The sequence below is a fragment of the Pelobates fuscus genome, chromosome 6 (genome assembly GCF_036172605.1).
Source record: "Pelobates fuscus isolate aPelFus1 chromosome 6, aPelFus1.pri, whole genome shotgun sequence".
Classification (NCBI taxonomy): Eukaryota; Metazoa; Chordata; class Amphibia; order Anura; family Pelobatidae; genus Pelobates; species Pelobates fuscus.
Window position 1 is genome coordinate 285,799,850 of NC_086322.1, and position 13,422 is coordinate 285,813,271.

At 45.9% G+C, this 13,422-nt stretch overlaps 1 protein-coding gene across 1 annotated transcript in view; it reads left to right on the top strand.

Annotated features, from left to right (window-relative positions):
• MARCHF10 (membrane associated ring-CH-type finger 10) overlaps nt 1-13,422 on the top strand; it is an 84,676-nt gene that overhangs the window by 30,664 nt on the left and 40,590 nt on the right. Inside the window, exons 4-6 of the mRNA XM_063459363.1 lie at nt 1,145-1,292; nt 9,571-9,720; nt 10,088-11,279. Coding sequence (XP_063315433.1) covers nt 1,145-1,292; nt 9,571-9,720; nt 10,088-11,279 — 1,490 coding nt within the window. The remainder of the gene's footprint in view (nt 1-1,144; nt 1,293-9,570; nt 9,721-10,087; nt 11,280-13,422) is intronic.

The window sequence follows — 13,422 nt, forward strand, 5'->3', positions numbered from 1 at the left end:
AGACTGACGTTTTTTTTTTAACACTGTCTGACCCAAGGTGCATGTACATGGCGTGGTTTAGTGACTTCCATGTCCTCACGCATTGCATGAAGACGCAGAGCGTTTTCAAATGCTGATGATGGGGAAGCTTTGGAATCAATGCTTATCTTTGAGAAGCATTTGTTTGGATGTGTGTACGAGAAGCATTGGATAAGGCAATGAAGCAATGCCTGTTGGATAACGTCGAGTGAGTCTCGGCACTGGGAAAAAAAGTAAGTAAAACCTTTTATTACTTAAAAAAAAAAAAATTATATAGTGTCAGAATACAAACTGACGCTGTAGTGCTGGTGTGGCACCTTAGCTGACCTGCCCTGCTTCGATTGCGCTGAAAAGGTGATTTTTACTCCGCTTTTTTTCCCATGTCGTGCTGGTCTTACTGCGGCTGGCCCCGCCTCCATGGCTGAGATCATCAGTCTTGATGATCTCAGCCAGTCCAACGCTTTCCCATAGGAAAGCATTTGGAGGCTATTGTGCACGCGCAGCAAAATGCTGTGCTGTGCCAATCAGCATCTCCTCATAGAGATGCATTGAATCAATGCATCTCTATGGGGAACGTTCTGCACCTCCATGCAGTGTGTGGAGACGCTGAAAAGGCAGTGTTTACAATGAAAAACCTGCATGGACACAGTATAGACACCACAACCACTACATTAAGCTGTAGTGGTTCTAGTGACTATGGTATCCCTTTAAGTTAAGGGGAGCCCTCTAATCTACATAGTGATGAGACACTATGGCATTAGCAGTACATGTTTGTATTCTAAACTCTATAATGTTCTTTAAAAACTGTCTTTTTGTTTATCCAATTTTTTTCAAGATAGTCAATCACCACTGTAGCAATTTACCAGCATGCAAGGCCAAGTTTAAAAACAGAGCAATTCTGCTATATCCTATTATTAAAATGTATTATAGATGTAATAATTATTGCTATAATGTTTTTAAAAGGCTTTACTTTCTAATCCAAGCTGCATACACAAGGTTGGGTAAAGCCTTAAAACTTCAAAGCAATTTTTAGAGTGGATGATCTGTTTCTCTATAAAATATAATGTGTTTGTAAGAGGAAGAACATGGGTCGGGCGTTTTACGTTCATGTTCTGGTTACTTTCAGGTTACCGGACCATCAGCTGGAGAGAGAAGACAAGAATTGCAAGACAACATCAAGCGATCCAAGCTTCCACCTATACATAAGAACTCAGAAATCATAAGAAAGAAGGCGTCATCCACCTATCTAAAAGAGCCACAAAAATCAGCTCCAGGTGAGATCAGGAATGGGACATTCTGCTATGCAGCAGATAAAAAAATTGCAGTTTCTAAAGATCATGAAATGAACCCTCCAGTGTTTTATGTAACAAGCTGTTAAGACACCGTTTGTCTTAATAAGTAAATCGCCGTTTAGTCCACCTTCCCCTCTCACCGTATCAAGTCTTTGTTCGTATAATGTATAATCCACGAACCATAACCAGGGGAAGCGGTAATCTCCCGAACGGGATCCGTGAATGTACTCAGGTTCCCGAACCGAACTCCACGAACTGCCGCTAACAACCGAATAACGATATCCACCAAGCGGCATAAGTTTCCCATAAATAGTCCTTAAGCGTGAATAAGAATCCCCCCAATAACGAGACTGAAGCTCCGTGTTGAGGGTCAAACAAGATCTGAGGACTGGAACACCCAGCCTGCTTTTTATTAGGAAAAGGCACACACAGGACACTCCCAGGGGGAGGATGAAAACAACCAATTATACACAGGGTAACACCCCCACGTCTCCTCCCCTCAGATAAACACATAACACAATTATAACGTACAATATTTTACCCCAGTTCTGGATGTACCCCAAAAACAGGGGGTACACCTTTAAGTCCAGCACCGCTTGAAAGGTCTTGGTTAGGGGAACACTCTGTCCAAATTTCAGCCCATTCGGTTGTGGGGTTCGGGAGTTATGGATGTTTGAAGTTTTGACCGACTGCACGGATTTTCTAGCCGAAAAGAGTTCCACAAGTTTTGGCCCTGCAGTCGGTCTCCGTTCGCCTGTTAAAACTATACGAAATTCTCATCATCCACAACTATCTCCGAGTTCGCTGGATTCCCCATAGCTGATTACGTGTAACTACCGAATGGCCCGTCGTTCGGTAGTTCCAGCACGAATTTCTGGGCGCATGGAGGTCTCAGCGGTGTTCGCCTGTTTGTGTATCCGTTTTTAGTTCCATGCGTTCACAGGCAAACACCGCTGTTCGCACGCAAGATGGCCGCGAACACGTGCAAAAGTCCCGAAATGGCGGCCACCTATATATTATACATGGAGTTCGTGCGAAATGATGCGAACGGCTGGAAACAGGCTGGAACGGTAAAATATGCTTCATAATATATCAAATCAGTCATTTAGACGGATGGCACAAAATAGCCGAATCCACCAAAGAAATAGACAGACAGATGGTTCTGTCACACGGCTCCCCCCTTGTGGAACACTCCGGCAGACCCGGCTTGACCCTGTGGCGGGTCAACTTGGGGATGCCCGGACTAAGAGGTGGTGGAAATGTCTGTTTGCCGGGATAAGCCATCCGCATTTCCGTTCAGCTTACCGGGTCTGTAGCGAATAGTAAAGTTGTAAGGTTGCAATGCCAAGCTCCATCTTAGCAGTCTCCCATTGTCGCCTGAGACCCGGTTAAGCCAAACGAGGGGGTTATGATCCGTTACAAGGGAAAACTCTTGCCCATACAAGTAGGGACTTAACTTTTTCAATGCCCAGACTAGGGCTAAACATTCTTTCTCAACTGCCGCATAACTCACTTCTCTGGGTAGTAATTTTCGGCTGAGGTATGCGACAGGATGCTCTCCTCCATCTTCCCCAACTTGGCTTAACACAGCCCCCAGTCCATACATGGAAGCATCTGTGTGAACGAGAAAGCGTTTGTTAGGGACTGGGGCAGCCAAGATAGGGGCATTCACGAGAGCTTGTTTCAGTGCCTGGAACGCAGCTTCACAAGCCGGGGACCACAGGACCTGCTTAGACAAATTCTTTTTCATCAGGTCTGTCAGGGGCTTAGGAATAGAGCTGTAGTCAGGAACGAAACGCCGGTAGTACCCTGCTGTCCCCAAGAAGGCCAATACCTGGGTCTTAGTAGTGGGTGTGGGCCAGTTAGCCACCGCTTCCACTTTGGCGGGCTCTGGTTCCCACATTCCACTCGGTGACCCAGGTACTGTACTTCTGCCATACCTACATGGCACTTTTCTGGCTTCAATGTCAGGCCGGCGGCCCGAATCTTATCCAGTACCACCCCTATGTGTACCAGGTGTTCCTCCCAGGACCCACTGTAGATCGCTATGTCGTCCAAGTATGCACAGGCAAATTCTTGGAAGCCATCCAGGAGTCTATCCACCATCCGTTGGAAGGTAGCCGGGGCATTCTTCATCCCAAAAGGCATGACCTTAAATTGGTACAGGCCAAATGGGGTGACGAATGCCGACTTCGGGATAGCATCCTCGGCCAGGGGAATCTGCCAGTAGCCCTTACATAGGTCTATGGTGGTCAGATAACGTCCCCTGGCAATATGATCTAGTAATTCGTCTACCCGGGGCATCGGGTAGGCGTCAGTGGTGGTCCGCTCGTTGAGTCGCCTGTAGTCCACACAGAACCGGGTGGTCCCATCTTTCTTAGGTACTAGGACTACAGGCGAAGCCCAAGGGCTGTCAGAGGGTTCGATGACCCCAAGCTGGGTCATCTCCTGTATCTCCTTCCGCATTCCATCTCGGACTGCTTCAGGGATACGGTAAGGTGGCTGTCGTAATGGGGTCTGTCCAGGGGTCTCTACCTTGTGTACAGTGAGGTGGGTGTAACCTGGCTCCTGGGAGAAAGTTGCTTGTTTCTCCCACAACAACTGTTTCGCTTGTACCCTTTCTGTGGGGTTTAACCTGTCTCCTAACTGTACGAGGGAGGTGAGGTCAGTCTGGGGGTCCCTCTCTAACGGATCAGGAAGAGGCAAATTCTCAGGGTCATCTGTAGCTGGGGCACATACGGCTGCAATGTTCTCAGGTCGTTCTTGATACTCTTTCAGCATGTTCACATGAAAGGATCTCTGGACCCTCTCGTCTGAACAGCTGGCTATCAAATAGGTAGTATCGCAGATCTGCGCTACTATTTTGTACGGGCCTTGCCAAGATGCTTGCATCTTGTTGGCCTTCACAGGTTTGAGCACTAATACCTTTTGCCCCACCTGGAAGGCTCGCTGTCGGGCACCCTGATCGTACCATCTTTTCTGTCTCCCCTGGGCCGCCTGGAGATTCTCCCTTACCATCAGGGACAGTTTCTCCATGCGGTCCCGGAGTTCCAGAACATATGGCACTATGGGGGTCCCTTCTTGCTCAGTCTCCCCCTCCCAGTGTCCCCGGATGAGATCTAGGGGTCCGCGGACCCGTCTCCCATACAGTAACTCAAAAGGGGAGAACCCAGTAGATTCCTGGGGCACCTCCCGGTACGAAAACAGCAGGTGAGGCAGGAATCTCTCCCAGTCCCTGCAAGTGTCTGTAAAGGTCCTCAGCATCTGTTTGAGGGTACCGTTAAAACGCTTGCAAAGACCGTTAGTCTGTGGATGGTAAGGCGAGCTAAGCAAGGGTTTAATGCCACACACTTTCCACAGCTGCTGGGTGAGCACCGCAGTAAATTGGGTTCCCTGGTCGGAGAGAATCTCCTTAGGGAACCCAACCCTGGTAAAAATCCTAACCAGGGCATCAGCAACCGTCTCTGCCTCTATATTAGACAGTGCTACTGCCTCTGGATAGCGAGTGGCATAGTCCACCACAGTAAGAATATACTTCTTGCCTGATGGACTAGCCCTGGCCAGTGGACCCACAATGTCAACAGCTATGCGGGAAAAGGGCTCCCCTTTAATAGGCATCGATGATAGTTTAGCCTTAGGGTGGTCCCCCCGCTTTCCTACCCGTTGACATGTGTCACAAGTACTGCAATACATCCGCACAGCCTGGTTGAAGTTGGGCCAAAAGAAATTCTGCGAGATCCTATAGGCCGTGCGGCGGGACCCTAGATGTCCTGCTAACGGGACATCGTGCCCTATCCGCAGAAGCTCCTGCCGGTATTTTGCGGGCACCACCAGCTGGTGATTCTGCGGAGGGGCTATCTTCTTTTGGGAAGGTTTCGGGATTCTGTATAGCCTGTGCCCCACCCACTTATACCGTTCCCCGTCTATCCCTTCCTCTCCAGCATCTGCTCTGTCCCTGTACTTTTGAAGGGTCGGATCTGCCCGGGTTTCCCTCCCAAACTCCTCTGGGGAATCCCAACGTAAGGGGGTCTGAGCTAAGGTATCAGTCGGGGAAAAGGGTCTTACCTGGGTCTCCTCAGTAGGTGGGCTGGTTCCAGAGGCACGGGTCTGAGAACGAGTAGTCACGGGGTTAACGTCCAAGGGGCCCATCGGAGCATAGGCCGAAACCAAAGGGGCCAAATCATTCCCAAGAAGTACATCAGCGGGCAAGTCTTTCATGACTCCAACATCTACGTGTCTAGCGCCCACTCCCCAATCCAGGTGAACACGGGCAACAGGTAACCGGAATACGGCTCCCCCTGCTACCCTCACGGCCACTGTGTCTCCTGTGTGCTGGTGCTCTGAGACTAAGTTCTTTTGGAGCAGTGTCATTGTGGCTCCTGTGTCTCTAAGTCCATTTACCACTCGGCCATTCAGTTTCACAGTCTGCCGGTGTTGCTGGCGATTGTCCTGATGGGCTGCTTGCACCGGGTCGGCTTCGTGCAAGATGCCCCAGAATTCCTCCTGCTCTACACAGTGAGCAGCAGGCTGTGGCGGGCGCTGATTCGCGTTGGCTGGTCTCCTCCAGGACTGAGCTTGGTTGGCGTTGTTCAGTGGACACTCCGGGCGTTTGTGTCCCAACTGTTTGCACAGAAAGCACCGGATGGGTTGGGAATAATCCCTGGCATTAAACTTGGATGGCTGCACATAATTATTGGTCGGTGGTACTGCTGGGGTGCGATGCACTGGGGTTTGGTATGCTGTTGGAATCGGAGGGGCTGCTGGTCGGTATTCCACTCTGGTCGGGACTTTAATAACGGTATTGTCCAGCTTGCGAGCATCAGTATATTCATCTGCCAACCGTGCCACCTTGGGTAGGATAGAGGGTTTTCTATCTCTGACCCACTCCCGGACCCCGGCAGGCAATCTATCGAAGCAATGTTCCAGTAAAAATACCTGCAGCACCTCCTCCCCCGATACTGCTTGGCATCCTGCCATCCAGTGGGCTGCAGTACGGTGAACTCTGCAAGCCCATTCTACATAAGAATCGCCAACCTGCTTGTTGGTTTCCCTGAAGCGCCGTCTGTAAACTTCTGGGGTCACCGCATACCTGGCTAGGAGCGCATCCTTCACTGCCCGGTAGCTGGTGATCTCCTCCTCTGGGATGGCCCGAAATGCGTCACTAGCCCGGCCGGATAATTTCCCAGAGAGGATGGTGACCCATTGATCTGTGGGTACCTGGTGTAGGGCACACTGCCTCTCAAAATCGGCCAGGAACCCATCGATCTCTCCTTCATTTTCAATAAAATTTTTAAATGCAGCAAAGGGTACCTTTTTCCTTCCGGAATCGTTATTGGGTACCTCTGCTGCTGCAGCTCCTCTTCCCTGGAGCACTTGGTGTGCTGCTACTGTGGCTTGCACACGTTCCACAATGTCTGCTGAGGGGTTGGGGCCAAAGTGTGCCAGCCTTATTTGCACTGCCCGGTTAAATTGTATTTCCTCGGGTGTTAAATCCAAACTGCTGGGCACATTAGCTCTCTCCGTTCCCTGTGTTGCATCCATTTCCCTTAGCAAAGCAATAATTTCACGTTTCTTTAAATTGCTTGCTGATCGACCTCGGCGTTCTATTATGTCCTTAAGAGTAGCACGTCTTAACTGTTCATACTGCATTTCTTTCCTTCTGTGTTGTGGGATTCATCCCACCGCTGCCACCAGTTGTTAAGACACCGTTTGTCTTAAGTAAATCGCCGTTTAGTCCACCTTCCCCTCTCACCGTATCAAGTCTTTGTTCGTATAATGTATAATCCACGAACCATAACCAGGGGAAGCGGTAATCTCCCGAACGGGATCCGTGAATGTACTCAGGTTCCCGAACCGAACTCCACGAACTGCCGCTAACAACCGAATAACGATATCCACCAAGCGGCATAAGTTTCCCATAAATAGTCCTTAAGCGTGAATAAGAATCCCCCCAATAACGAGACTGAAGCTCCGTGTTGAGGGTCAAACAAGATCTGAGGACTGGAACACCCAGCCTGCTTTTTATTAGGAAAAGGCACACACAGGACACTCCCAGGGGGAGGATGAAAACAACCAATTATACACAGGGTAACACCCCCACGTCTCCTCCCCTCAGATAAACACATAACACAATTATAACGTACAATATTTTACCCCAGTTCTGGATGTACCCCAAAAACAGGGGGTACACCTTTAAGTCCAGCACCGCTTGAAAGGTCTTGGTTAGGGGAACACTCTGTCCAAATTTCAGCCCATTCGGTTGTGGGGTTCGGGAGTTATGGATGTTTGAAGTTTTGACCGACTGCACGGATTTTCTAGCCGAAAAGAGTTCCACAAGTTTTGGCCCTGCAGTCGGTCTCCGTTCGCCTGTTAAAACTATACGAAATTCTCATCATCCACAACTATCTCCGAGTTCGCTGGATTCCCCATAGCTGATTACGTGTAACTACCGAATGGCCCGTCGTTCGGTAGTTCCAGCACGAATTTCTGGGCGCATGGAGGTCTCAGCGGTGTTCGCCTGTTTGTGTATCCGTTTTTAGTTCCATGCGTTCACAGGCAAACACCGCTGTTCGCACGCAAGATGGCCGCGAACACGTGCAAAAGTCCCGAAATGGCGGCCACCTATATATTATACATGGAGTTCGTGCGAAATGATGCGAACGGCTGGAAACAGGCTGGACCGGTAAAATATGCTTCATAATATATCAAATCAGTCAATTAGACGGATGGCACAAAATAGCCGAATCCACCAAAGAAATAGACAGACGGATGGTTCTGTCACACAAGCCATTTAGAGAAGAGGTTCGGATCTTGCCTATTGGTCCATGATGCTGCAGAATGCTCAATTGATCCACTTTTCCAAGCAAATGGCAAATTCACTTTAACAGCCTAGAACAGGAATAGCGGTCCATAAATTTGCAGGCCAATTTAAGATGCCACAGGGCACTAGGCAGGTTATCAGTTTGGTGCATCTCACCTTCAAAATCCAGAACCAGCATAAAGGAGAAATACTTGTCTCTTGGGTACCCATGGCTTTCAGAATTAGGCCATCTTCTTGCATATGTGTCAGAGTGCAAAATATTGTCTGTCGGAAATCCCATCTTTTTGAGCATGTGCAGTGAGATGCAATAAGCATTTGTTGTGCATCTCATGAGAAGAGGGCTTTTTCTAGGCAAGCTGTGACCGCAGATGCTGTTTAAAGCCTTGAAACGCCACGCATTGCTACATTTGCCAAAAATCAACAACAACCTAAACAAGAGCAGTTTCTACCTGCTTTGTCACATATATATATATATATATATATATTTATTTATTTTTTATTGCCAGAGGGACCAGAGAAGGGTGTGTTTTGTCATCACCAATGACAAGCACACCCCCTCTCAAAGTGAACATGTTGGTTCAATGCTCTTCCAGGGCAGACCTTGCACAGAGTCCTGCAGAAGAACTCATGCATGAGAAAAAGGCCCTGTATTTGGTCTGCGCAGCACAAGCAAGTTAATGACAAGTCTGCTGTGTGTTTGCTCGTGACTTATCTGTGATGTCTCCATAAGTGGGATACCAGAGGACCAAAGAGCCAGGAAAGAGTATTGTACATCTGTTTGGAGGCTGCTTGTGGGATTGCTTAAGTGTGTTGAGTGAGCTGATTGTGGTGTGGTATTCTGTGTAAATAGGTCAGTTTCAGTCGAGTTGTGTTTGTGGTTTAAAATGTGTGGCTAGGGGTTGTAGAGAGTGAGAGTGTGTATAGGGGCATAGTGTGTAAAGGGGATATAGTGAGTGTGCATAGGGGCTGTATAGGTGATGTAGTGTGTGTAGGTGCTCTAGAGCAGTGTTTCCCAACCCAGTCCTCAAGGCACACCTACCAGTCCAGGATTTAAGGATTACCCAGTTTTGTCTAAGGTGTTTTTAGAAAAAAAAGAAAACACCTTAGACAAAACTGGGTAATCCTTAAATCCTGGACTGGTAGGTGTGCCTTGAGGACTGGGTTGGGAAACAGTGCTCTAGAGAGTGTCTGCTTAGGGAATGTTGTGTGTGTGTGTGTTTGCGTACAGGGGATCTAGAATGTGCAAAGAGGATCCAGTGTGTATGTCAGGTTGTAGTGTATGTGTAATATGTTTGAAAGGGAAAACTGTAGGAGTTACCTTTTAAGTTTGTTTTCATTGGAGTGCAATTGTAAACCTTGCGTAGTGAGATTAAAATAAAGTGTACACTACATATGAGAGTCTTTTTCTAAGATTGTTTTCTCCCCCCCCCCCAATATTAGTTGTACAACCACGGATTATCGTGCACCAGAAGAGGTTACACACACGCCAACTACAAGCCAACCCGACTACCTTGGTCCAAGATCCCACAAGAACTAAAAGTGCAAAACTACCAATATGGGAACCTCAGAAATTGAACCCTCAGAGACTAAGTGAGTTACCCCATATGATCATCTTCTTCCCCCTACTAGATCAACAGGTGAAGATTGGTTCTTGGAGATTATTTCAGCTGTGACCTCTGTTCTAATACCAATGGTTGGGGAATACTATTATCTGGAGCAGGTGTAATCTTGTATATAAATGGATAACAGCTAAAGTCACTTAGGTGTTTATGTTTGAGGGATCCAATAAAACACTTCTTGATGGCATAAACCTTTATTGTCATTTAAAGACACTGAGGTTGGTGTGATTATATGACGGTCTATTTTATGTATGATTTGAATTGTCTTTATTAATTTTACAGAGGAAAGTGTTTGTTTTCTTGCTGCTTTGTATAATATTATTAAAACTTTATTATAGAGCATGTCGATGATGGAAAGCTGAATAGAGTCAAAGAGCAGGAAAAAAAAATTAGAGAGCAGAGTGTTGTAATATCCACCCATTCCACACCTGTGAAGCAACAAAGGTTCATTAGGGGGGACTATAGAAAGAAAAAGGTTCTTACCCCCATCTTGACTTCAATTCAAGACGTCCCCACCACTCCACTGAAAGAATTTGAAGAACGATCTTGGGCCATTCCCAGATCATCAGATTTCACAGATTCCCCTGTGATGTGTTTCAAAGAATGCTCAGATGGCCTTGAAGAAAGAAACTTTGAAGAGCATACTGTAAACAGGGAGGAAACATGTGAGAATCATACAAGCACAGAAGAAGGGTATGTTCTTTCAGAAGTCCCAGTTTCCAATTCAGAAACGGATAGAAGATCAGAAGAATCAGAAACTGACAGTGTCTCTTTTGAGGAAAATGAAAATCATGAGAACAGATCGGATCAAGCCAGGTCAAGTTGCCGTACAGCATCACCTCAAAGTGAGATTGTGGAGTCCTACCTTAGAGATTCAGAAGATGCATACAGCAGTGACGATGAGAATGAAAGTCTAACAAGCATTCATTTCCAAGATGGTGAATACATTGAAGAGACTCTAGATTTTCAAAACCACCAAGAGTCATCTGTGAGAACCAGTCTCCCGTCATCACCAATATTTCATAGGTCACAGGAAGATATACCTACAGCAACAAGACTGGTTGACCAATCTCATGGAAATTCTTCAGGAAGTTCTTCTAATGTGCTTGATATGAATCACCTTTCAAGTTATAATGCAGATAACTGGAGATCTAGCACCTTAGCACGTGCAAGTACATCAGAAACTTTGTTTCCTCCAAGTCAAATTATTCATTCTGATACCAGTCAAGGGCAAATCCTTGAAGATCTACTAGACAGAAACTTAACAGACTCACAGGAAGACAGAGCACAGTCTACAGCTAGTAGCAGAACATCCACTGGCTCTTCCTTTACTCCTTTTGGTTTGGGCACAATATCCTCTGCACCTAGCATAGACGTGCTACATGAAAATCTCAGCTTGGTCTTCATGACTCTATCCATGCGACGGCAACCTGGAAACAGACATTCTGGCAGAGTTTTGTCTACTGCAGACACCATGGGGGAAGGCAAACCAAAAACAGACCCTGAGAAACTTAAGAAACTACAAGACAGGTGAGATTGGTTTGCCTCCTAACTAAATTATTCCTTTGCTTTTGCAGATCATATCGCAATATATTGCCGGAATTTAATTAAATGTCTCTCATTGTTGGTGGAAGTCCACTACCAATGCCAGTTTTGTCTATCCTATCACGGCTGAAAGATTTCAGGTCCCCTCCACGCATAGTTAATTACATATAGAAAAACTAAAGTGTGTTTTTTTGGTTTTTTTTGTACAGGGCATAGATACAAACAGGCAGGGTATATGTAAAAGAACAAAATACAGGATGTGCCAAAAATTCAATGTAAAACAAGAGTAAATAATAAAAAGCACTAGCAGTGAAGTAAAAAATAAATAAAACCAGATAACGTAATCACAAGGATAATAAAATAGATAATAAAATGGAGTCCCAAAACAATGTTCTTTAACGTCCAGAATACTCATACAATGATTTCCTTGGCGGCTTTGTTTTTTGGCAATATATAAAAGAGAACGAAAAAGAAACCAATATGCCAGTAAAGCATATAAAGTGTATACGTACACTGGTTGATCTTTATTGACTATGCTGAAATTTTACCAGAAAAGAGTCCGAGAAATAGGACTATTCATCAACCCCTTTGCTTATAGATAAAAGTGTAGTGCCCTGGCCATCACAGCTTATTGTAATTATTTTAGCTGGAACAGGGTAGATTTGAAAAGACACATTGCTTAACATGCCTTTCAAATATCATTGATCTGCTAGCAGAATACTAGTTTCGGTACTGGTTCCCTCTTTCTCTGAGACATTAAAAATGTAATGCTCCCATAGGAGTAATAGAATGTTCTGCATCTGTGCAAGAATATTTTAGAGTGCACCGCATTCTACTGTACTCAGTGCAAACATGACAACACATATCGGCGCCTAAGGAACTGACACAGCGCTTTCAGGTGTGAGAGGTGTATGTGAGATCATAGTAGGTTAATTTTTAGAATAAGGAGTAAACAGAAATTCCCAGATTTTACTAGTAACATGACGTAAAGTCATGATTTTATTAAAGACACGGAGGCGAGTATTATGCATAACTCTTTCTTTATTTCCTCAGCAGCAAAGATAGAGGAATATAAATATTGTCAAAAAATGAAAGAAAACTGTATAGGCATAACGGGTAGCCAATCACATGGTAGAGGAAGTGGCTATATAAGTCCTGTGTCTCCCACAATCCCCCTCTTTCTTGCGAAAACCGAAGACCAGGTAAGAAGAAACGATGTCCTACTTGATCAGCACAGGAAACAGGAACAATGCGACAACATCAAGCTAGAAAAGACAGAGAAATATGGTAATTTCCAGACTCAAAACTGTAGACTTACCAAACAGCATCATAAGGAGTCACAAACAAGGAAACCGGATTCTGAAATACAAAGGATAAATAATTTAGTGAACAGAAAAGATGTATCAAACCATCCAATCATATAAATAAGCATACAGAATCAATACCTAATCAATACATAATCAATACATAATCAATACATACCTATTGAACAGGAAAAAATCCGTAGAGTCTCAAGCATCTCGTATCCCCATTCCACACCGGGAGGGCGGGAGGGAATAATACTCGCCTCCGTGTCTTTAATAAAATCATGACTTTACGTCATGTTACTAGTAAAATCTGGGAATTTTATTAAAGACACGGAGGCTCATATTATGCAAGTTCAAAGCTGTGCAACTATTCGAGATGCGATGTGTTCAATAGGTCTGAAATAGAAATCTCTAAAAGTCGATTCACTGGACCAATCTGCCGCCCGCATGATATCCTCCAGACGACATCCGACCGAGGAGGCTTTAGAAGCCATCGCTCCCCGTACAGAATGGGGCGTAAACACAGAGGTGTCTATACCCGCAGAGGATAATAATTCCCGTATCCAACGTGCCAGGGTAGGTGTAGAAACCGGTCGATAAGGCGACTTGAAAGATACGAACAAATCGTGTAGATCAGCAGAGCGAAGGGAACTCGTGACATCCAGATAAACTCTGAGGCAATCCACCGGGCAGAGCGCCGGACAGCCAGGAAACCTGGGATACGAAAAGGACTTGGATGCAGATTTAGTCCTCCTGGATATATCAAAAGTAACACCTTCAGGGGTGAATGCAATGGCGTCCCAATCCATGGCCCTGACGTC